Raw genomic sequence first — 25,914 nt, 5'->3', positions numbered from 1 at the left:
CCAATCAGAAAAGCAATCACCTCGGTCATCAAGTATGTAAACTGCCAACTATAAACTTAGTAATATCCCCAAACACATTTAATGAATGTTAATTGACTGAATAAACAAAAACTGTGCATCTTTTAGTCTAATTTTCTCTACAAAGTACCTGGCCTTTAGAATTACAGATTGGACAGCACTTAATGAAATTCCATTACCATTAAGTTTGTTTTATAAGCTTTCTTTTATGAAATCCATTCAAGTTATCCCTGAAAATACTTCTTTATTACCTAGTTTCTACTACCCTGTTAAATTATGACTGGCCTAGGAAATGAAAAGAAAATGCCACTCTATTGTCTTTTAAAAGTAAATCTATTGTTTATATGTAGATTAATTTTAATCATACGTTTTCCTATTTTGCCACTCTTCCTTTGGTCTCTAGGTAGGCTGGTTAATAACATTGCTATTATCTTGGTCACCCAGGCTAAGCCGCTGGGGCCACCTTTCATTCCTTCCTCTCTCTTATCTGCTATTATCTAACCAGTCACCAAGAACCGACAGAACTACTTCTGGAACGCCTGGGAGTTGGTCCTTTCTGATTCAGATTTAAAGACACTAGTTTGGTTCAAGAAGAATCTACTTCTTGGGTCATGGTAATAAATGCTCTCTTGACTTTTAATCACTTCCTCACCAATAAATCCTTTCATAAGCCAGAATTCTCCTAAAAAAAAAAAAAAGTCCTGATTTTTCTAGGATTTATGAAGTATGTTCTCTATAAAGGAACAAAGTCGTTGATACCTAGCCCATTGTCATCTTCTCGTCTGCTTTCTCTTTACCGCTTACGTGGCCGTGCCTCACGATTCTTCAAGACCCACTTGTTGGTATCCTACATTAAGCTTGTCCTGATCTCAACCAGAATTAAATGCTCTCTCCCATTAATCCCATAGTACTTAATTATTCCTCTCTTTACCACATATCATTTTTATGGCTTGTGTAATTATGATTTGCATACATAATAAGTTGGAGAAATGTTTATTATCTTAACAGCTGGCACCAAGTTCCTCCAGAACAAAACTCTCTTGGTGTGGAAAATGTGTCCTTAGAAATGCTTGGAGGTGGACCGGAAGCTAAAGCCCACACCCACCTCCCAACCACAGACTCTCCTATAACAGTAGCCGCAGGGCTTTCTGTAGGAGAAAGCTGCTCTGCCTTCACAAAGGGAAGGAATGTGTTGTTTTTCTCTTGAATAAAGAGGAGATGGAGGGTGGGAGCAGCAACCAGAAAAAGAGGAGGGAGGGAGAGGACCAGCTAGAGGAAGCATTGCCTGAGGCTGGATGGGACCAGTGAGCCTCACAGAGGTAGCCCAAGGCATTCTGCAAATGTAGAGAACACTAGGAATAGAAAGCCAAAGCTCCAGGAGCCTCTGGACGTCTATAGTGAAAGGGATTCTAAACACTCAGGTGAGTTTATGTGGTTGTTCCTAATGTGAAAATTGAAGAATGTCCTGTTTCTAGCATCAGGAGTAATGCTAGAGTACAAGGTAGCCCTGAAAATATAAGCCTCCCAGAAATCCACATCCATCTTTACAGGGTGGTGGCTAGACTTGGGCAGGTCCTCCAGCCGGCAGAGGTCTGCGTCTTCTTCACCTGCTTGAGCTAGATAAATATCCAAGTCTTATACCTCACCAGATTATAAAACTCCTAGAGGATGCCTTTGATGCCCACTTGCTTTGCTAGGGGGAACTCACAGAAAATATTTGTTGGTTTTTAAATATTTTTTTCCATTTTATTTTATTTCTTTTCAGTGTTTCAGCATTCATTGTGCACGACACCCAGTGCTCCATGCAATCCGTGCCCTCCATAATACCCGCCCCCAGGCTCACCCAACCCCCCACCCCCCTCCCCTCCAAAACCCTCAGCTTGTTTCTCAGTTTTATTTTTTTGAGTAACTTCTACACTCGACGGGGGGCTTGAACTCACAACCCTGAGATTAAGAGTCCTATGCTCTTCCAACTGAGCCAGCCAGACACCCCTGTTGTTTTATTTTATTAAATCAACATTGTTAAGATGAAAAATACCTATACAGCTGACTATTACTAAATTAAGCTCTCTCGTCTTACTGATTTTCTCAGTTGGAAAAAGCCTAATAAAAAAAAAAGTACCAACAGTGCAAATGATATTTCATCATCAGCACATATGTGCAAGAGATTGAGTGAAAAGACAGTCCACAGATTGGGGAGAAAATACTTGCAAATCATATATTTGTTAGGAGACTTGGATCCTCGAATAGACAGAAATCTAACAACAACAACAAAAAAAACCCCACAATTTTAAAATAGGTGAAGTATTTGAATAGACTTATCTCCAGAGAAGATCGACAGTCTATGAGCCCATGAAAAGATGCTCAACTTCATTAGTCATTAGGGAAATTGCAAAGCTAAACCACAATGAGATACACACACTGGGAAGGCTAAAATGAAGAAGACAGATACAATGTTTGGTGAGGATGAAGAGATAGTAAAATTTTCAGTGCTGGTGAAATTAGTTACAAAATGGTGTAGTCACTTTGAAAAACAGTTTGTAAATTTCTTAGAATATTAAACTAGAATTACTGTATAATCTAGCATAGTAATTCTGCCGCTAGATACATACCTAAGAGAATATATAACACCTTCACATGAGAACCTGTACAAATGTTCAGATGTTCATAGTAGCACTATTCATAATAGCTGAAAAGCTCATCAGCTAATAGGAAGTGTGATCTTTAGGATGGAATATTATTCAGCTATGAAAAGGAATGAAGTATTGATATATATAGCTACCATATGGGTGAACCTTGAAAACTTTATGCTAAATTTAGGACAGAAGCCACACGCAGAAAGCCACATACTGCATGATTCTATTCCTACTGAATGTGCAGAACAGGCAAATCTATAGAGATGAAAATAGATTAGTCATCACCAGGGACTGGGGGTTGGGGAAGGTGGTGCTCATGAGTATGGCATTTCCTTTTGGGGTGATGAGAATATTCCAGAACTAGGCAGAGGTGGTGCTTCCATATCATTGCGAATGTAAGGAATGCGACTGAATTGTACAGTTTACAGGTTATGTGAATTAAATCTTAAAGATATTAACCAAAAAAGGAAGAAGGAGCCCAAGGTTAAGAAGTATTAAAGATGTACTAGATGTTGAGTTAGGTTTACATGACTCTTGGCTAATCGTTCTGACAGCTCCACATTTGAATTATAGGCATCTGAAAATCAAAGAGATTAAATGTCTAAAATACCATTGCTTATAAGTTATAATTCAAAGCTAGATTTTTAGATTATGGTCTCTGCTGTATTCTATCGGAATAGCGACAAAAAGTAAGATTCTCATTTTCTTTTTTTCTTAAAGATAATAATATGAGCTTATTGATCATGAAACTTTAGGGTTCTGCATATTAAAACCCCGGTTCAAATTTCAACATGTTTTTCTCTGTTTTTAAGTCCATAGTGCCCTTTTGTTTTCCTTGTTTAACATAAATAGTCCACCTAGTGCAGAAAGAAATTTATGAGACACATTTAAAAGTACTATATAAAATTTAAACTATATAGTTCAGGGTTGGGGTTGCACAATTAAGGTAGAAAATAAACACACCAAATCCTAGGCTGTTGTGGTTGAGTTTCCTGGCGGCCAAAGCAAAAATAGTAAATAGGGTAGGAATTTTAGTCTGTTTGCTAAGGAGAGGGAAAAAAAAAGAATATCAGTGTTGCCAAGCAGATTTTCCTACATACTAAGTAAAAATTATGACACAGATCTTTCCACAACCTCGTTGGAGAGTAGAAAAGTCCTAGCATGAGAGGTTAGGAAGCTGGGCATCTGGTTCCAACTCTTCCAGTCTTTAGCTGTATGGCTGTGATTTGGTAATTCATCAACCTGCTGAGCCTGTTTCCTCATGTTCCAAATGTCTTTCAAATATAAATGTGGGTCACCTTCATATACTTTCTTATTTTTTCAACATTAATTTTGGAGAGTATTTGAAGATGACAGTTTTCAGGAGAGGAAATTAAAAAGTAAAATATTGCTTCCATTAAATGGGAAGATTTTTGTTTTTCTCCGGAATTCAAGCACGTGCTATTTTGATGTTAGGAGAAATGCCTGTTTGTGACACCAGACAGCCCTACTGGCCAACAAAAACTCAAGTGCAACATTACCAGTGAAACCTACTTGGTCTTGTTATTTACATATCCCCTACGAGCAATAAAAACTGTTTCAATAATTTATGTAAGCTCAAGTACCAGATAGTTAACTGATATAATTTCAGTGTTAATAAAAGAAATCTCTAGAGTAACATAGACCTGATTAATGGTCAGCATAAAATAGATGGAGGCCTGTTTTGGTGGTCACTTCAAAAGCTTATTTATGGTTGCATTGTAATACCTCACTAGAACTGTATATTTGAAACATTTTATATATATTTTAGTATTTAAGACACAGAGTTTTAGGGATGCCTGGGTGGCTCAGTCGGTTAAGCGTCTGCCTTTAGCTCAGGTCATGATCCCAAGGTCCTGGGATGGAGCCCTGTATCCTGCTCAGTGGCGAGCCTGCTTCTCCCTCTGCCTCTGTCCCCATCCACCCTCCCCACCCCATGCATGCCTGCCCGCTTTCTCTCTCTCAAATAAATAAAAATCTTGAAAATTTTTTAAAAATAAAACACAAGAGTTTTATATAGACTGCCCTTACCTGGGGACCTCCATAAGGCTATCTTGTTAGTGAATCTGCCCGATAATAAGATCCTTCTGATAGAGAAAAACTAACTCCTTTATATAAAATTCTGCCTGAGGGCAGCGTTATGGTGAGACTCCAGTGTCAGCGTTTCAGTAAAGTCCTCCCAGGGTTGACTGTGCTCCCCAAACTCCTTCCTTCCTTTCCCTTCACCCTTTCAAGCATCCGTTGCTGTGCCCGCTTCAGGCAGGAATGCCGAAGATTATATCTGCATTCTTGAGGAGTTCAAGGTTTTTCTTCAGTTAAATAGCTAGAACTTATTTTTTTAACTTAGCACGGTTCTAGGGGATCTCCAGATCAAATGGGTTCAAGGGCTGCACCAGTAAAATAAATGGAAATTGCAACTCTTAAAAGGCGAGTGGTAGGGCTCAAAGCAAACTGAGGGCAGGGCCTATCTTCAATTCAGATGAAAATACTGCTGCAGGGCAGAGAGTGGGGGATGGGTAACTGGGTGATGGACATTAAGGAGTGCACGTGATGTAATGGGCACTGGCTATTACATAAGACTGATGGAACACTGACTGATGAATCACTTTCAGAACCATTGGTTCTGAAACCAGTAACACTTTTTATGTTAATTAATTGAACTAGAATAAACATGTTTTAAAAAATTCAGATTAAAATAATAACTTAGTAAATTGAAGGTTCAGATGATCCATCCAGCTACACCTCATAGCATAAAACATAATTTAAACCCCATTGTTTTCTGAAGAAATTCTGCAGCAAGTTCATCTGATGTGTCTTTCTGTTCAGTGTCGAGCGTAATTCGGAAATCCACACTTGTTTCAGCTTGTATTATGGATTGATTTTATGGGGTAAAGTCTTTGCAAGTCATGCATTCCTCCCCCAAAGTAACTATTTTGAGTAGATACTATCTATCGAAAATGGATCTCTTCTGTTAACACACTAGCTCCTCTCGGTTTGTAATCTAAATTCATCATAAGCATGAAAATAAAACCAATCAGAGCTAATGCCATTAAAGGTTCATTTTTCCCCCCATTTTATCTTTAAGAATTTTGTTATTGCAGCTTCTGAACTTACTGGCTAAACTACCGTGAATCAAAAAAAAAAAAAAGAGCAGAAAGATAAGCCTGTAGCAGTTTTGAGTATTTTAATAGTCTAGCAAGTGATTAAGAACACTTAGTGGCAGCTGCTATATTTAAGTAAAAACTGTGATACACTGAGTCTGTCTACCCACCCCAAAAAAGCTCATCCGGAAACCTATTATCTGTAATTAGTAGGAAATTTTCCTTATTAACACAAAACAATAATTAGAACTACATTTTGGACATATTCTGTTCGTATGAAAAAAAAAAAAAAGTGCCAAAATCTAGTTGAATATATGGTAAGATTGAGCTTGTTGACCTATTTTAGTGAATGTATTACTCTTGATTTACAGTTTGTGAAAGTGGCATATTTTTATTGAATCCAGATTTGAACGTGAAGTGGTCTGATGCCTTCATCACAGCTTCTGGAAAGGATGGCAACTGCTGATCTGACAATTTCAATCTGTTATCAGAAGTAGTTTTCCATAGGAAACCGTAGGCGGCAAGAGAAAAGAGGGGAAAGGAAAGATTTCTTCACGCTGGTAAATCTGTGCTGCCTTAAGGTGTAGCTTCTGGGAATTAGGGAGTGTATCTAAATAGCACCTTTTCCCCAGTTAATATCCTAGGAAAGACACTGATGTGGTTTGATAGCAGCTAGACAGAATCGGTTATCATGTGGCAAGATTTAATACAAAGATTGCTGCTTCTGAGAGCCATCTACTGGCTGAGAGAAAGCCTGCAAAAGAAAAAAAAAAAGAAAAGAAAAAAAAGAAAGGAAGGAAGAAAGAAAGAAAGAAAAAGAAAAAAATGCAAATGTCTGGCTTGTGCAAGCAAACAGAAGCTCTTTGACCAAGATTTCCGTAATGCCTTGGTTAACTGAAAGTCTCATCAACTTCTTTTCTGGCTTCTGGCCTCGATATTTCATTCCCAACATGGTGTTTGATTTGCTAACAAGGAAGTAGTTCGTTCTTACACGTATCCTGTGGCAGAAAGTAATTTACAATTCCAGTAAGTACTATGTTCTATCCAATTCAAAATAATTTGAAGACAAAGGTTCGAAAACGGTACAAAGTAGATTTTTAAGACTGAACGTTCCCCCTTCCTTTAAGGTAGCTGTCATGGAGCTGATTGAAAATCATTTTCGGTATCATGGTTAATAAACAGGAATGGCAGGGGAAGACCTAGTTCTGTGGCCGTGCTGGTCAAGGGAGACAGAATTGGCTTCCACTGGAAGATTCAGCCTTCTAAAAACATGACCTTGGCAATAAATATTTTTTTCACAGCAACTCAGGCAAGTGTTTTCTTAGGTAGATTAATAGTAAATAATGATACTGACTGCCTCGACTGGCAGCATTTATAAAGCTGTTTACCTTAAAATTCTCAAGAAAGAAGTATACACTTTATTATAGCAGACTCCATGTAAGAATGCTTTTATGTTTTTGCCCTTTTTTTTTCCTATCCTTGAATGAGGGGGAAACTTTAAATGACACAGATTATGTTGTTGCGTTTTCCTGTTTTACCGTTTTTTTTTTTAAGTTTTTATTTATTTATTTGGCAGAGATCACAAGTAGGCAGAGAGGCAGGCAGAGAGGGGGGAAACAGGCTCCCCGCTGAGCAGAGAGCCCGATGTGGGGCTCGATCCCAGGACCCTGAGATCATGACCTGAGCTGTCGGCAGAGGCTTAACCCACTGAGCCACCCAGGAGCCCCTCCTGTGTTCTCTTATGCGGGATGATATTAACCTGAATCTGAGTCCGTAGGAAGTAATAACTAAGATTGGGTGCTAGAGTCAGCCGCTTGGGTTGGAATCCTGGTGTAGTGTGGCCGCCTACTTTGTCTTACCCTCCCACTTTACTTGTCTGCCTTGGTTTCCCCATCTTTAAGCGAGGGACACCAGTCACCCCGACCTCGCAGAGTTGCTTTGAAGTTGAAAGCATTTAGAGCCGAGCCTGTGTGTGCTCGGCCTTCCGTAACTGTCAGCCATCACGTTATCTGCAGCCTGCTCCTCCCAGTTGAGGTTGAACCTGTGAACTTGCGAAACCACCCACTATTCCACTGTTTTCTGCTCTTGTTTGAAAATTTGGGATGTGCATGTCCTCTTTCTCTTTTTAGCCTGAGAAGAATGTCCTGTTGTGTTTTTTGTTTTTTTTTTTTTAAGCACCTATAGAAACTTCAATTTCATTGAAGGGCATCTCATCACACTGAGGTCACATGTGACAAATGGTCTTTTATTACCTGCTGATTACAGTTAACCTTAATTTCGTTCATGGCAGCCATGTAGTGCCTTCTATTTTAATAGAGCTGTTCCTGGATGTGACTTCTCCAGCCTCTCTGGGTTTAATTCTAATTTAACTTGCCATTCCAAGCGGGACTGTTGTGCAACTGAAGTCATGATTCACTCATTTGTTCTCTCTAGATCTCATTATTACAACGCAGTGCCTAGGAGGCCCCCTCCGGCACTCATTCACTACTCCAAATGGTCTAACCTTCTGGGGAAGGGAGTGGGCCTTTAGTTATTGTTCTTGTGAACCGTGCAGATGCCTTCACACTGGCGGCGGAGGTAGCCCTCCCATTTTCATCCTGTCAGCTCACTGTGAAGGATTATTGGAAGAATCCTATGTTGGTACATGCGGCATTTCCACCTTTGGAATAAGACCAGCTTTGAAAGCACAGAACCGGTTTGCATGTATTTGGGGATACCTGAAGGGCCATCTGAGCGAAGGGCACATTGCTCAGAGAACATAGAAAGGGCAGAATAGACGCACCCGGAGAGCAATGATAGCTGTTCTGTTCCTGAATGCCCACGCGTGTGGGCCTTGGAGTGAGATGGGCCAGGAGGAGATCACCAAGAGTAAGATCACTGTTCACCCTCTCCTGCTCAACACATGCTTGCTGGGATCAAAGGGAGGATTTTTATTCATTCACTGGCATCCTCTACACGTACAGAGGGATCTCAGTGGCCTTCCCCTGAGAATTATAATTGTAAGGAATGCTTTAGAATGCCGTCCTCTGGAATTTAGGGCAAAGAACTGAGACACTTATGTGCATGTGGTTTTAATGGTTACCCAGACTCTCTGATACTCAGTAGCCACTTTTTATATCATGTTTAAAGTATGAAGTTTAGGGAAATGAGAGTAAGAGTGAGGAATTGAGTGACCCTTATCTGAAGACTTGCAATAAAAGAATCCTAGTAAGGATTAACTAACCAATGAGTGATTAATTACTTGATTGATAATGTTAAATTAAAAATTAGGAATACTTGACTTCCTACACTCATCCATTCATTCATTCATTCAATTTAGCAAATATTGCTGGAATGCCCACAGTGTTCTAGGCTCAGAGATACTTGGCCCCAGTACCTTGACTGCCATGAACCCCCACCGTTGATTGATTGTCTTCCCCCTCCAGTGCCTGCCCTCTGTGGGTTCTTGCGTGGACCCCCAACATAGCCACAGTCCTGCATGGAGTTGGAGTGTCCACCCATCTTCCTGTGTTCTTTAAGTTCTTCCGCCATTTTGTTCTGTCTACCTCAGCCCACCTCTTACTACATTTCTGCAAAGATCAAATAAGTGCTTCTGAAAGGCACAGCCTGGCCAAAGGTTCTTCAGCATCTTCTGAGGATGCCTCTACTGTTTTAAAAGGGGTGCCAGGGAAAAACTTTACCCAAGCTAGCTCTGCTGGGTGTGGCTGTTCTTGGTACTTACCTTTTTAAATTTTTTTAAAATGTTTATTGCATAGATACCTTGAGGGAGTGGTTCTTCATAATATCCTAAAATATATTACTTTAAAATGAAGAAAGTCAATGTGTGAAGTTTTATAGCATTAAGGCCATCCCCTAACATGTCTTTCTTTCGGTGTAAATTCAGGAGTCTTGGTGAAGTACTATCACGCCGTTCCGTGGCCTTAACCTTCCTTAGCCACCTGCCAAATGGCTCCATGATAGATGGACCGTAGAGCAGCCTCACTTCCTTGGTCCCTTAAAGACCTGCTTAGTACTTACTTGGTTTTAAGTTCAGATTTATTTTTTACTTTCTCTCTATATACAAATACAAGGCAAAGTAAACAGCTAAAATAAACTGCAGACAAAACAACGTATTATGTGATTACGCATAGCTATATTTATACTTACTAGTCTGTAGAAAGTACTGCACAACACACACCGTTCTGATTATAGAATTTATAATTTGAAGGAAAAAGATACCATATCATTTTCTCTTGATTCAAAAGATGTCAAACATATCATGACACAGAAATCTCTATTTTTGAGGCCCCCAAGGACCAAGATCCATATTTATTTTCATGACTAGATATTCAAGAAATGAACTGCTGTTGTCCTATCTTCACACGTACAGTTTTTTCACCAGAAACCCAGCCTAGGCCGAGCATACCTTGGCGGGAGCGACCAAAGCTGTTCCTTTGTGGGGCGGGCCAGGCACACTATTTTGACTTTTTCACAATAGGCTCCAGTTACCACAACTGAGTCAGTTATGTGGAAAACCACAAATCCACATTGATTCGTAGGAAGGCTCGAAAAAGTGGCTTAACCATCCCGTATTTTCTGTCATTCTACTAATAAAGATCTTGTCTTAAACTCTTCAAGGCACAAGTAGAAAAACACCACTTATATTTTGTCTTAGCTAATAATAGAAAGCTTTGGCAGCTGAATCTGTTATTTGTACAAGTGAGAAGATACATTGAAAACTTAAAAGGCGCATATGTAGATGGAAACATTGAGGGGGAAGAAAAGTTCACTGGAGCAATGTTACAGTGAAGTTTCAGAAATAACCTAAATGTCGATCGCTTAAGAAATAGACTTTAAAACTCTCAGTTGATATTCATGGGACTGTTCCCATGTTTCATCTAAGTCATGCATCAACCACTGGCCCCAAATACAACCCATATTTTATGAATAAAGTTTAATTAGAACATTAGCCATATTCCTGGTTTACATATTATCTATAGCTACTTTCATGCTACAAGGGCAGAGTTGATTTATGACATAGACTGCATGACTCTCAAAGTCAAAACCAACTATTTGCTATTTAGCCTTTTACAGAAGAAGTTTACCAACCTCTGATCTAAGTTAAAAGTATCACATATTATAAAATGCACCACTGCTGTATGTACTAATAATACAAAAAAATAATTTTATGCCAGTTAAACTATGACAAGCCATAAGTTGCATAAGAGACATCAAAATATGAAAAAAAATCATCTCAGAATAGATGGGTTGTGGATATAGCACTTGAAGTAAATAAATGACAGTGTTGGCATAAACTGTGCTTAATGGTGAGTGAGCAAAAGGCAAGTGTAAAGAAATCCGCAAAGTGATGTGAACTATATGATGGTATCTATGTGTCTCTCTCTCTTTTTTTAAAGATTATTTATTTATTTGACAGAGAGAGAGAAATCACAAGTAGGCAGAAAGGCAGGCTAGAAAGGGGGGGGGCAGGCTCCCTGCTGAGCAGGGCTCCATCCCAGGACCCTGAGATCATGGCCTGAGCCAAAGGCAGAGCCCCAACCCACTGAGCCACACAGGTGCCCCTCTTCATGTCTCTTAAAGAACAAAACATTGTTAGGAGCTTCTGTGACTGTAGGTTTGTATAGGTAAGGATAATTGGAACGAATTGAAAGAATTTAAAGAAAATGTATGACAGGTTTTCTGTGGGAGGAGAAGGAAGGGATCGAGGGTGGGGTTTTCCCTTTACCTGTAATCGGCTTAAGTGAAGCGTAAACGTCACTTTCTTCAAAGAACTCTTGCTCAGTCATTCAGGTTTTTGTAAGAGGTAATTTACTAATAAACTTTAATTTTGAAAAACATCAAAACATGAAAAAGCTGGAAGAAAATATGTCCAATATGAGCAGTGGTGAATTTTTTACGTTAGAAATAGGATGATCGCGTTTGTGTTATATTTTGTGATCATAGTAAAGAACTTCGTGGGTAACTGAAAACGATTAGTCATATGCTTCGTTTCTACCTCAATCAAAAGAGATTAAAGTTTGAAGAGGTACATGTTAATCAATTACCTGACGTTACAAACTAATCCTGTTTTTCTACTGTGGCATTAAGATTAAACACTGTGCAAGTCGGGGCCAAATTTCATAGTTGAAACTTTTTCTCATAGTGGTGGTACAGCTAATCTTTAAATACAATGTTCTTGATTCCTCACCATGAAAAACCACCAACTGGAAAAGTTAAATGTCAGGTGCATTTCACTGAACAGAAATAGCTTGTCATGACTCATGTTATTGATGTACTGATGTCATTTCTTTCAGCCTGACCTCACTTGTTTTGAAATGTACCTTGTGATTTTACTCAATTTTCTATGTTGTCACGTGCAGTTCAGACCCCCCGTGTTACTTACGGAATGCCCTCATTTTGTCTGTCTGTAGCTGAGCTTCCAAAAATACTCTCTGTGTCCTTCAGTAGGATTCCAGATTGTTCTTTCGATAAGGAAGATCTCCTCACTTACCACTGATTTAATGGAGTTTTGTTTCTATCTTGTTGTTTTAAGCATATCTTTGTTTGTGGAGGAGTGTTTTCTCAGAAGCAGGCCAAGCTGCCTGCCTTCGAGATTAAGAAATAAACCATGTCCAAGAAAGTGATGGTGGGAAATGTGGCCGTAGGGCCTCGAGACTGTAGCAAGCGACAGGCTAAGGCTGGGGTCTCCTGTCACTAGCACGAAGACGGAGCGCTGTGCTGGTCACCGTTTAACCGCACTGTTTCTTTCTCCAGTTCAATCTCACCGTTTAGTATTGAGAGCACAAGACGCCAGAGACGGTCTGAATCCCCAGACTCCAGAAAACGGCGTATCCACAGATGTGATTTTGAGGGATGCAACAAAGTATACACAAAAAGTTCTCACCTGAAGGCTCACCGAAGGACACATACAGGTACGCTGTCCCAGGGTTCATCGCTGGGCGGGGGCGGAGGGCGGGGGAGAAGGGGCATCAGGGAAAGTCCCAAAGGGGCCACTGTTCGACTTTGGGTCCTGAGTGCCCAGGAATGTGGCTTATACTCGCTCCTTATACTACGGTCTAAAGTTGACTTCCTGTCTGAGGGGAGTGCGTTCCCCTGTCTCAGTTGAAAAAGACAAGTCTCAATGACCTTAGCAACCGTGAAGTTCATTGTCTATGTCTTAGGGACCTTTACTGTGGTAGGACACAGTGATGGAGCCTTTTTTATAGTCAGTGTTGTCACTTAACCATTGTCTAGTTTCTCAGATTCTAAGAGGTCCGCAAAGCACACTGAAAAACGCTGAGCAAAATTGTCCTATCCTCTTAAAGGTAACATTATTTTTTTTTAAGATTTTACTTATTTGACAGAGAGGGACACAGCAAGAGCGGCAACACAAGCAGGGGGAATGAGAGGGAGAAGCAGGCTTCCCACGGAGCGGGGAGCCTGATGTGGGGCTCAATCCCAGACCCTGGGATCCTGACTTGAGCCTAAGGCAGCTGCTTAATGACTGAGCCACCCAGGCGTCCCTAAACGTAGCATTTTAAGCACCACTTAGATTATGTTTTTCTCCCCTTGGTCTCTTCCCCCAAATAACCAAACAAATGAACCAAAAAATATATATATATAAAATTGACATATGTGTGTGTGTGTGTGTGTGTGTGTGTATCACTGTAAGGAACTTAAGAAATATTTTCATGTTTGATTTTCACTGGTATTTTATATATAGAGGGAGAACTTCTTTTTTTTTTTTTTTCAATTTATTTATTTTTAGAAAAACAGTATTCATTATTTTTTCACCACACCCAGTGCTCCATGCAATCCGTACCCTCTATAATACCCACCACCTGGTACCCCAACCTCCCACCCCCCCCGCCACTTCAAACCCCTCAGATTGTTTTTCAGAGTCCATAGTCTCTCGTGGTTCACCTCCTTATCCAATTTACCCCCACTCCCTTCTCCTCTCTAACACCCCTTGTCCTCCATGCTATTTGTTATGCTCCACAAATAAGTGAAACCATATGATAATTGACTCTTAGAGGGAGGACTTCTAATATTCAGCTTAGAGAGAAAGAAATTGAGATTACACACGACTTACTCTTGTCACCATCCACCCCCTGCCATCCATCCGTCCACCTCTCCATCCATCCATACACCCGTCCGGGTACTCATCCATCCACCCACCCACCCAGGAAATAACCCAGTGACTCTTGCCTTAGCCCCCTACCCACCCCTTCCGTCCTGTGCCTTATGCCTAAGCCCACATCCCCAGCCTCCTTGGCTCCTGGGTCCTCTTGGGAGCCTCCAGTGGGAGGCTCTGGGAAGAGACTGAAGGTAGGGAGAGAGCCCCACAATTACACTACCTTTTCTAGGAAAAGTGGTGACTGGAATGTGTGGAGCTCAAGGGAGCAGATAGGAGAGGGAAAGTCATTCCTACACACTCCTGGTCATTTCTGGTAGCAACGGGCCGCGGGACAAGCCGGCTGAGTCCAGGGTCACCAGACGCCAGCATCTGCCTCCACCTGGAAACTTCAAGTGGAACAGACTCCCGCTGAGATCTGTGAATAGTATTACATCTCAAAATATACTAAAACGATCCCACTATGAACACCATTTCCCGGCCGAGGTAGCAAAATCATGTGAGCCAGCGTTCCTTGCCGTTTACTTCGTCGTGTCGTTGGACGGTTTTTAAAGCTGCTGGGCAGAGACTGTGCTGTGACTCCGCACGTCGAGACAGCCATCCTTTGTGTGTGTGTGAGGCCGTGCTGCTGTAGGAGGCTTGTCTGAACTCAGAAACACGTTGCAGGACCTGGAGTTTACTTTTGCTCATCTAACGTAGAACATATACTTCGAATACCTCTGCCGATTCAAGGCGTTGTGCAAACTGCCTCTTCATCTCTCATCTCTGCTCCCAGTCCTTTTCCTTTTTCTGCTTAATTCCAGAGTCTTGCCCTTTCCATTGATTCTGAGCCTCCCCAGGAGAGGTTTTCATCTATCTCTCTGGCACTATTTGTGAATCAACTTCTTTACCATTTCTTTACCAAGAATGAGTATAAAAACATGAGGGTCAAAGAAGCGTGCTCCATCCTGTCAGTAGGTAATGAACAGTGATCACAGTCGTAAGTATGATCAGGTCACATGACTCACTTTACACGGGAGCATTTCCGTTTTTAAAAAAATAAATAAATAAAGGAACAGGAAGCTTTTTTCTGTAAATCCTCGTATGTTTTGAGTTATTCCTTGAACTTTCTGAGATACATGTGAGCCTCGTTTGTACACAGACAACTCTGTTTCATGATCCAAGTCATGCACAGTGGATAGGAGGAAAGCAAACCCAGGACATTCGGGATTGTATCTTATAGGTCAGTTAACATAAAAATGAAAGTAGGGGAGACATGATGTATGCATTACCATTCAAAGCAATATAAACTCTGAATGTTGAAGCAGCATTAATTAGCTTAGGTTATTAATAAGATGAAATCATAGACTCCTAGGGTCCGCATCAACCTTACACGCTACAGAGTCTACTTTGTTGCCCAACTTCGGAAATCCCTTGAGTATCGTTGCTTACAAGGAACAAGTCCCTGCGATGCTGTTTTCTGCGCACGTACATGTCTTCTGTTTTATTTGATCCCTCACAACACCCATGGTTGCAGCTGTCATTATCGCCTTTGTGCAATGGTGGCTCCTGGTCAGGTATTGTTCCTACACGAGTGAGCTTACTCCTCCACAAGACAAGCTGGGTGAAATTTCTGAGGGCAGAGTCCTCATCTCCTCCGTATCAAGTGGCCTGTTATGGCCTTGTTTGGCTCCCAGTACCTTAAGGTTGACTGGAACAGCCCCAACTACCTGTTCAACCAGAGCTCTCACTGTTACTCCCTGGCCCCAGTGCCCCTCCCCGGCATGAACCACTGGCATCTTCATTTCTCCAAATCAGGTACCCTCAGTTGTCTTAGCCATCTTTTTCTAGATATCGTCCCACTTGTCACTGTGTCTTTTCAAGTTTTCACACCACAAATTGAAGGGAGAGATCTTGTGAATGGGCACCTCTTAAAATGTAAAAATAGTATTAAGTCCTCTAGCAGTTGACTCTCTCTGTTAAGTCCTCTAAATCAAAGACTGCCAAGATCTACATCTTGTCCCTCCCTTGTACCTATACGGATTTTTTGTTAAACCTCAGCACGCAATGTTGCGTTGATAGTTGACCCTCCCTTGACATGTCTCGCTGCTGGCTGGCTAATCGTTTGTGGGAGATACAGAGCAGAGCCAGTATTCTGAGGGCTGTGGATGCCCTTTCAAGTTTGGGAAATAATGAGTCTACATCCATTTGGTTGACTTGGGTCCGTTCTAAGAAACTGAAATGACTTTGAAACCTCTCCCCGCCTACCTTGCATTTAGTATTTTAGCTCTCTCCTTCAGCTTTTCCATTTTTGCCAGGTATTAAGTAAGATAGGTTAAAGGAAAAGGCTCTGAGATGTGATCCCAAAGACTTCCATCCAACTGGGTCCTAATTCGTTAACCAGTAACTACAAAACCACCTAACTATCCTACCTTTAGTCCTTCTTTCTCAGAATCACAGCTACAGCTACAGCAGCAAATTCCTTGTGAAATTCCTACTCCAAACCAAGACATGCCACATCCATTCATCCACTTAACAGAGAGAGATTTACTCCGCAATCTCCTCCTAAATTATCAAGTAATAGTCCTTTTAAAAATAATGAGTGAAACTTGGTTCAAAGTGAGCCCTTGTGTGTTTCTATTTATAATTCTATGCAAGGTTTCTCAACTTTTTGTTCAAAATGAAATCAAAACTAGTTGTAGAGGGATTCAGGTTGGCTTGCTTTGCTTTTAATAAGTTCTCAGCCGTACCTTTGCTTCAGGCATTTTGAGTAAGTTATTTTTGTGTGACCAATAACAATGAATGTAGAGCTTGGGATTATAACAGATGACTTATGAGAAGTACGCACGCTATGGGAGGTAAGCAAGTAGCAGTAAGAAATTTCCTTTGATAAAGTCATGTTAATTTTACCTTTAACACTTGACCTTTTGTGCTTTATTAGTATGTGATCAATCATTTCTTTAGAATTTGCACAGTAAATTAAATACAGTTGAAGAAGTGAAAGAGTGCCTTTTTAAATTTGGAAATAATTTTGTTTTAATTTGGAAATAATTTAAGTGTATTGTCATGGTTATGCAGTTTAGATAATAATGTAAAGATCTGAGCAAACACTTTTAACTACCTTTACTAACACTTGCCTATGGTGAATTATTTAAGGCGTGGTAAAAAGGAAAAAAAATATATGTATCTCCCCAATCCTGTACCCATGGTTGTCAGCAGGTACATTGTTCCTATTCACTGGCATAAATTGTGTCTCCCCTACATGGAGCACTGTACAGTCTATTTAAGTACATATGCACTATAATTAAATTAATGGTCATTTAAACCTTTGTTACACATAACTAGCATGTACTGTGTATTTCCCTCACTTCATTTTAAGATTTGTATTGCTTATTAAATGACTTAAATATCAATTTTAGGAGGAAAGAGTCTTATGAATCTGGTATTGCTGTTCACAGTTCTCTTATTTTCTAAAAATGTATGTCCCAGTATTTCTAAAATGTAGAACAAGCAAGCAACATTCAGGCATCAATGATCTTTGTAGCCACTAGATGGCGCACAAAAACCAGCTGTTGGGTTTCGTCTGGGAGGGTCTGAAAGTCCAGGAGAGCTCTCTGGTGGCATGGGGGCCAGGACGTGATGATCAGTGTCCTGTGAAATATGGCCATTTAATGATGAACAAAGAAAAGAAAATATAAAGATAAATTTAAAGCCAGATTTTTAAAGCAGTAATTAACATAGAAAAATATTCAGTTTCGAATGACTCCAGGAGTATTTTATATTCCAGCTTGATACCCTGGTCTCCAAAAATCCATGAGGCTTGTACAGTCAGTGTTGTCTAATATTCATTTTAATCCCTATGTAATGTACGCCTAAATTTTAAAAATTAGTAACTGTCAAGCAAACACATTTCTTATCTCTCTGGCTTCATCAAAAGTGAGTCGTATCTGAATTTTACACTTCAAATACGTTAACTCCTATGGATGCTTTAAAATTATTAACCACCTGTGATTTAAGTCTCTAAAATGTGTCCTTCCCTACCTTTTATAAATGAAGGACATGCTGTATGATTTAACTCTTCCCTTGAGGAATGATGCCTTTGTAATTAATATCAGATAATGACGGTGCCTTTGGAACACACCCGTGCGCACACACACACACACACACACACATACACATCCATCCTAAATGCTTGCAGATTCCATGCCTTCTCACTTTTTTACTTGCCTCATCACTTTTTACTGCTATTCCTACATTTCTTTCTTCTGATTTGACATTATGTTGAACTGGGTGAGATTCTGAAATGGTCTGATGATGTTCCTACAAAGAAATTCTTTGACAGCTGTGCATATTAGTGGCCTTTCTTCATAGGTCTGGTAGTTGCTGGATCAGGTGGTGGGGTGCTACTCCTACTCCCACATCTGTCTTCATTCATTAGATAACTCACTCGTATAAAACTGTGTCAGGCCTGCTGTCTAGATTTGTTGTTAGATAAAGCATAAGGCTTAGCGATGCCAAGATAATTAATCACTTAAGAGCAAACTGAATTTTTCAGGTAAAAAATCCTTTCCTAACAAGTTGTTGGTAAGTCTGGGCCAAACCACTCGTAAGTCTGAGCATACTGCTACTTGCTGAGAAACAGGAAACTGTAGTAGGACTAGAACCACCTTTGAAGTCAGCGGAGGAGAGTTTGAATCTGTCCTTGGCCCCTAACTGGTGGGCAAACTTAGACAAGCTACTTCACTCTGTGGATCTCGGGTTTTCTGTTTCATTTTTATCTTTGAACATAAACATAGCACTCTTTGGTATAATTACTGCAGGGGGCCTCGGTTTTATATCCCAGGAAATACAGTGACTAAGCCATCGGAGGGACTCGGTGTTCAACTGAAATTGTGTATATGAATATTGATACAGATATATGTTGTTGCTGTTGCGACCAGTAGATTCAAGGCAAAAAAATTGTGCCTTATTTGGTATTCACTCATCACAAGTAGCTATAATCATGTCATCTCTGTACTTCAGACCCTACTAATTTAACATTTTTATAATTCAGAAAAAGTGAAGCGAAAGCTGTTGCCTAAACAAGTTCTCTTTATCATCATTTTGGCAAAATGATGATACACATAATCTTATAAGGAATATATTTAAAGTACTTAGTAAAAGACAGTTTTCCATTTGAATCTGTGTAGACAGAATTAACAGGACACACACTTTTCGAGCATTTTCCATGTCTAAGGCATGCTGGGTTTTTTCTTGAAGAAGGCAAAAAGAGACAAAGCCCCCATCTTCAGTGAAGAGGTCCATAAGTAAACTAGATAAGATTCACATGAACAGTCATGACAGAGGCCAAGAGTGCAAAGCTGTATAATAAAGGTAGAAGCAAGATGAGAATAGAACACGGAGCTGTCTGTTATGGCTAAGGAGACTGGGGACACCTTCCTACTCTGGGTGCAAAGTCCTTCTCATCTGACTTCTGTTCATCTGTTAAACCTCCTTTGCAGACCCTATCCCAATTTCCCTCTTTCCTCAGCCATACAAACGCATGAATCTCCAAATGTGCTAAACTCTATGGAGTTCAGCCTTTCATTTTTACCCCTGACCTGAAATGGCCTGCTTAGGGCCCTCCTTTCTTCCTACTTTTTTAGAAACTCTGTTAATTGTTCAAAACTGTTTCAGTGTCCCCTGGTCTGTTAGGCTATCTGACTACCCTCCCTCCCCCGCCAGGCAGAAGCCTCCATGAGCCTAGAGCTCTTGGGCATCTCCGTGTCCCAGCACAAAGGGGGCCATGTGGGAAACATGGCCGCAGTAGAAACAAGAGGCCCACCGTGTGATGACATGAGGGTAGGAAGAGGGAGGCTTTGAAGATGTTGGTACGTGTGGTTTAGGAGTAAGAAATGCTGTGAACAGACATGGAGACCACAGATGGGAGGGAGCTGACATTTCCTGAGGACCTGCCAGATCCCAGGTATGGTGCTCAGCTCCCTTAGCGCTTGACCTGTTTCAGTCGTCTCTGTGAAGTCCCTGGAAGGTTAGAGCACTCACCCACTTTGTGCAGTGAACGAGCTGTGGAGCTGGGATTCAAGCTCCAGGCTCTCTAGAAACTGTCCCATTGTCACGACACCAGGTCTCAGACACGTTCGCTAGGAACCTGCCAGCCTCCTCTCCACGCCGGCCCCGTCGGCTAGCCGGCAGCTCGTACCTGTTCAGTGACGGTCATGCAGGTCCTTTTGAAGTCAGAACATAACAAGGGACTTTAAATGGTCTATTTTGAAAGCTTTTCATTAATGTGAACTGGTCTTTCTTCTGAGTCTATTAAAATTTTACTTTGTTAGAAAGCCAGTGAGAAGACAAGGACCAGAAGCATTAATGATTAAATAGGCAGCTGTAGAGTGCTCGTTCGGTGGGAGGCTCTCTGCACAGGAAGGGGTCCGCCGTGAAGACAGCAGGGATTCCGAATGCGGTGGGGGAGACAGCCGGGGCCTGGCCGCCACGTGCAGCGTGTCTGAGAGCCGCGGGTGAGCGCGAAAGCCGGGAAGGGCGGATGGGTCCTGCCTGGCGGCCTGGCGGGAGGCTGGTGGGCCTCCCCTGCCCCCTCGAGCAAGCACCGGAGTGCCCTTTCTAAAAGAGAACTTGGGGGTGCCTGGGTGGCTCAGTCGTTAAGCCTCTGCCTTTGGCTCAGGTCATGGTCTCAGGATCCTGGGATCGAGCCCCACATCGGGCTCTCTGCTGGGCAGGGAGGCTGCTTCCCCCTCTCTCTCTCTGCCTGCCTCTCTGCCTGCTTGTGATCTCCTGTGATCTCTCTCTGTCAAATAAATAAATAAAATCTGTTTAAAAAAATAAGTAAAAATTTAAAAATAAATAGATAAGTAAATAAAAGGGAACGCGAATCCTTTGGATGAAAAGCAAAGTGCTGTGGATGTGTCGCACTTGTTTTTATTTGTGGAGACGTTACTTCAACCTGTCCTAGAGAGTGACCGTGTAGAAACATGCTGAGCCGGGATTTACGATTATCTGCATGCAGGTGCCGATGCCGCGCATATTTCACTTGACTTGGTTTGGAAAGTGTTAACCTTATTTGGGCGTGCCTGGGTAACTCAGATGGTTAAGCATCTGACTCTGGATTTTGGCTCAGGTCCTGATCTCAGGGTCGTGAGACTGAGCCCTGCACCGGGCATGAACTGCATCAGGCGTGAAACCTGCTTAAGATTCTCTCTCTCTCCCTCTCCCTCTGCCCCTCCCAGCTCAGTGCAGGTGCCCGGGTTTTCTCCCTCTTAAAAATAAAAGTATTACCTTATTTAAAATTTGTTTTAAAAATAAATTCATCTTTTACATAGCTTTAGAAAAGTAATGGCTTTAAAACAGCCTTACCAATTATTAGCTCAGTTAAATAAATAAATTACTAAATGAGTTCCCCTTCTTAATTCTTTTTTTCTTTTTTAAGGTTTATTTTATTTATTTATTTGACAGACAGAGATCACAAGTCAGTGAGAGGCAGGCAGAGAGAGGAGGAAGCAGGATCCCCGCAGAGCAGAGAGCCTGATGCAGGGCTCAATCCCAGTACCCTGGGATCATGACCTGAGCTGAAGGCAGCAGCTTAATCCACTGAGCCACCCAGGTGCCCCTCCTTCCTAATTCTTTTTGTGTTAGTGCACAAATCGTTAATGACAGTGGAAAGTTTAAAACACCAGGGCATCTCATGACCATGCTCTGTGTTTTCCCTCTTTTACTTCTGGGTTTATTTTATCCATATTCCAGTCAAAATGGTGGCGTTAGCAGGAGTGGGATAACAGTATCCCAACCCTTGTAACTTTCTCGTGTTCCATCAAAGAATGACTAGATTGTGAGTTTTAGTCATCCTGTCCTGAATGGCAAAATTACTACTAATATGAAATTCTTGGGTTTAATGAAATCATTAAAGATAAAAGATAACGAGGAGCTGTATCTTTGCAGAAACAGTATCCACCCCTAAAGAATATATAAAAAATATTTATTGTGCTTGACTATTCAATAAAAGTCTTCATAACTAAGAATGAAAAGAATTATAAATATATTGTTTTAAAGATGAAAACAATTAATGCTTATTTGAGCAGCAAAATTGAAGGCCCCATTACTCATCATGTTACTAATTTTAAAGGTTTAAAAATGAGATATTTGTTTGCAGACCAGAACTTTAAATGGCACCAGTTTTAAATGAAACCTCCCAAATTTATTTTCCTTCTCAAAAATACATATTCTAATTCATTAGACTAGAAAAGATGGTAGAATGGATAGAATGCTAGCAATAGACTCCCTGCCTCACAAAATAGATTACTCTTTTTTTTTTTTTCTTAAAGATTTTATTTATTTATGTTAGAGAGCACTCGAGCTGGGAGGAGCATAGGAGAGGGAGAGAGGGAATCTCAAGCAGACTCTGCGTTGACACAAAGCGTAATCTTACTACCCTGAGATCATGTCCTAAGCCAAAAGCAAGAGTCGGAGGCTTGACTGAGCCACCCAGGAGCCCCCCCCTTTTTTTTAAGTAAGCTTTACACCCAATGTGGGGCTCGAACCCATAACCCCGAGGTCAAGAATCCCACACTCTACTGTCTAAGCTAGCCAGATTACTCTAAGCCCCCAGATTACTCTTAACTTGACTGTTGTATGTTATATTTTTAAAAGAACGTGAAGTATTTGAATTTAAGTAGTGTCCTCCATTTAACCAACAGCATTTGTTAGCACCGAGCTGTGTCGGCCCTGGGGATACAGTGATGAAGAAAGCGCAAACCCTCCTCAGTACAGAGCTGTTGAGTGGGGCAGGCAGACAGGAAAACCAGCAATCACAGTAGGGTGTGATGAGAGTTTAGTATGAGTGTGTCCAGGGTCCCAAGAGCTACATGATCAGTCTGTGTTTGAGAAAATGTTCCTCCAAGTAGTGCAGACGGTACTGGAGTGGGTAGCACATAAGACAGGGAAACAGAATCATTAGACGTTGGTTTCGGTGGAAGGTGGCAAGAACCTAAAGACAGGCCACCTGCCACGGGAGGGATAAACTGGAGAGGAAGGCCAGGCAGATACTTGGAAGGCAGCACGGACAGGTAGAATAATTAGGTTGCACAGCAGAGAGTAACAGTGAGGAGTCCAAGAAATCCCCCAGCTAAAGAAGTTCATGACTTGACTGATACCTGAGGAAGTGGGATTGCCTTCCTTTCCACTTAGCAAAACAGAAGGAGAAACTTGTCTTATTCAGATGGTAGATGCTGAATAGAGTTTTGGTCGCAATGGTTGAGATGGCTTTTGAACTGCCACTTGGGAAATCTCGATAATGCTTAGGAGAGAGACTGAGGTGTCGACTCTTAGGAATCTCTTCCTTACAAGTTGTGGTGGAAGCCACGGGAGCCAAGGAGAACATAGGCAGGTGAGAAGTCAGTCAAAATCTTGGCAAACCTTTATGTGACAGGTAAAGGAAGGATACTGTGCAAAAGAAACAAAAAGGAAAGTATAACCAGAAACATGGGAAAATAAATATTGTCACTATGTGGAAATAGAAACTCAGAAGAGCCAAACAAAGTATTACCCTTAGACCTTGAACTTTTTGCTTTCAGTAAAGTATATTTTTATTATAGGATATTTTGGTTCATTTTTACTTGATTTCTACATGAGAAGGACTAGTGTCTCTGTGTTAACATATTGTCTGTCCTGTAAGTACTAATTCACATTTTCAGCCTGTTTCTCCAGCTCTGACCAGATAGCCTGGTTTATTAAAGCAGTGACTTGAAGTGTCAGGAGGCTATATAGACGAGAGATTCAAACTGAGGGCCCTGGTGTCTGACTCCCAGGGTTCAAATCCCACCTCTACCACGTACCAACTCTGGGTGAAGTGGGGTTGGTTACTATAACTACTTCATTGGGAACTTGGTTAAGTTCACATCCATAAAGTTCTTTAGAACAAAGTGTGGTGCACAGAAAGTGCTATGTGCTTTGGCACATTCTGTTTTTATCAAAGATAGCCATTATGGAATTGCATGGGGAAGAAAGACCAAATCCACTTGATCTCATTTACACATCGTGAAGAAGACAGTTAACTCAGACCAGACAATTCACAATTCAAACACAATGTGTTTGATTGACTTGATAAGGTCAAATAGATCCAACAAATTATTGAATACTACATTGTTCTCTTTGGCCTATAAAGTAGCTTTATATTTTAAAATGTTAGGAAAATCAAGATCAAATTGGTATCCAATTACCAGAAATCCCTTAATTTGTTTTTAATAGCAAACAGGACCTATTTTTATCTTTATTTATGTCCTAGGGAAAAAAAAAAAAAGAAAAATCTTGAATTTTATAACTATAAAATTAAATAATCTATCATTTGTCAGTCACTGGCTACGTGGGCTTCTTCGTTTCACAAGTGTAGGAATAGTGTGTCCATTTTACAGATGGGGAAACAGTGCTTCAGAAAGCTGAACGCTTGAGCCTGAGGTCTCATTGCTGGCCGATGACTGAGCCAATGTTTGGCCAGACTTTCTGCCTGATTTCAAAGCCTGTGCTATTTCCTGCGGCCTTACCGCCACCAAGAGGGAAGGCAGCCTCGGTCTACCCGTCTACCCAGAGAACAAATCAGGCACTGCATAATCTCAGCTCTAGGTTTCTGTTTCCTCATTTTAAAAGTAACTTATTTCCTCCCAGATCTAAAATAGGGTGAACTTTTATGAACTAATGTAACAGAAACCAGAAGACAAGATAGGAATCTTGATTCTGGTCCACTCCCCCCCACCCCCCATATGCAAATACCATTCCTCAAGTGAAACAGATTGTCACAGAAAATATGTTGAGCCTTGAGTGTAATGAAGCTCATTTGTCAGCGTCTGGGGCCCCGTAACTTTATAAAAGTTAAACAGGGACACATTTCAGAAATGCACTTCTGAACTGAAAAAAAAAAAATGCCTCTGCTTCCTGTTGCAAAAGGTGTTCCTTTTCAGTTGCTTGAGAAAATATTAGAGAGAAGCTGATTTGAGAACATGGCTGTTTTGTTTGACCCAGACTTTTTCAAAGACGCATTCCTCTCCTCAGTCTTGCTCACACGTCATTTTAATATGAAAGGGCACCTGTCTTTTGTCTCAGTACACATTTACCTTTCAGCATTTCAGATGGTGAGATGGGAGGTACCTGAAAAAGTTATTTTTGTTCCGTGGGTTTTGGGAATCCATTCAATACCTGCTGTTTTCTTTAGACTTTATTATGCCTCTGCTGGGTAAATGTCATGGAAATGCATTTAGTGACTCTTAATCCTTTTCTTTAACCAAGATTAAAAGAGACAGGGGTTCTCATAATAAATCAGTTTGTTGACTGTTGCAAGAAAAAAAAAAAAACCTGACGTGAGTTTTCATTTTCTCAGGACACTTAATTAGACTTCTGTTTAAATAATGCCTGTGACTACAACACACACACACACACACATACACACAGGCAGTTTTGCATAAAAAATTATACTTAACTTGAACCCCGAAAGTGCAGTTAAAAAGAGTGTTTTAAAACAAAACTTTGCAAACCTCCTTGTTTGTTCTTTTTTTTTTTCCTCTCTCTCTCTCTTTCATCTTTATAGGACTGTTCCACTTTAAAAAATAGAAGCTCTTGCTATTAGTTTTGGTTCACATTTTCCTTTTTCAGTGGTTCTCATAGTGTATTCCAGGTTTTTTAAAGAACAGAGGAGGACAGATTGTACTCAAAAAATGGCCAGATCCTTTCTTTTCTTCTCTCTCTTTATTTTTTTTTTAAACACAAAGTGTGGAAATGGCTTGGATTTGTTATGGGACATGGAGAACTTCACGCTTTAAAAACTGAAGACCTACAAGTTAGTAAACTGCTTCCCAAGGTATGGCATTGGATTAAGCTACCAATTGATCACCCAGATGGTGTCCTTTGGTTTTCCTGAGACACTGGCAACTTAATGTCTCAGTGTAGCCAAGAAATACTATCTACTAAGACTTATTAGTAAAGACATACACGATACCATTTTCTGTCATTTCATTATTTCATGGGATTAGTAGGAGAAACAAAAATCAAAGAT

At 40.8% G+C, this 25,914-nt stretch overlaps 1 protein-coding gene across 3 annotated transcripts in view; it reads left to right on the top strand.

The window, feature by feature from the left end:
- Positions 1 to 25,914, top strand: part of KLF12 (Kruppel like factor 12) — a 612,181-nt gene that overhangs the window by 570,996 nt on the left and 15,271 nt on the right. For all 3 annotated transcript variants that reach the window (XM_044249872.1, XM_044249871.1, XM_044249873.1), the window contains one exon: positions 12,527 to 12,684. In XM_044249872.1, the coding sequence (XP_044105807.1) occupies positions 12,527 to 12,684 (158 nt within the window). The remainder of the gene's footprint in view (positions 1 to 12,526; positions 12,685 to 25,914) is intronic.

Source organism: Neovison vison, chromosome 5 (assembly GCF_020171115.1).
Source record: "Neovison vison isolate M4711 chromosome 5, ASM_NN_V1, whole genome shotgun sequence".
NCBI classification, from domain to species: Eukaryota; Metazoa; Chordata; class Mammalia; order Carnivora; family Mustelidae; genus Neogale; species Neogale vison.
The sequence above is the reverse complement of the archived record's forward strand: the minus strand, read 5'-3'. Positions and strand labels throughout refer to the sequence as shown.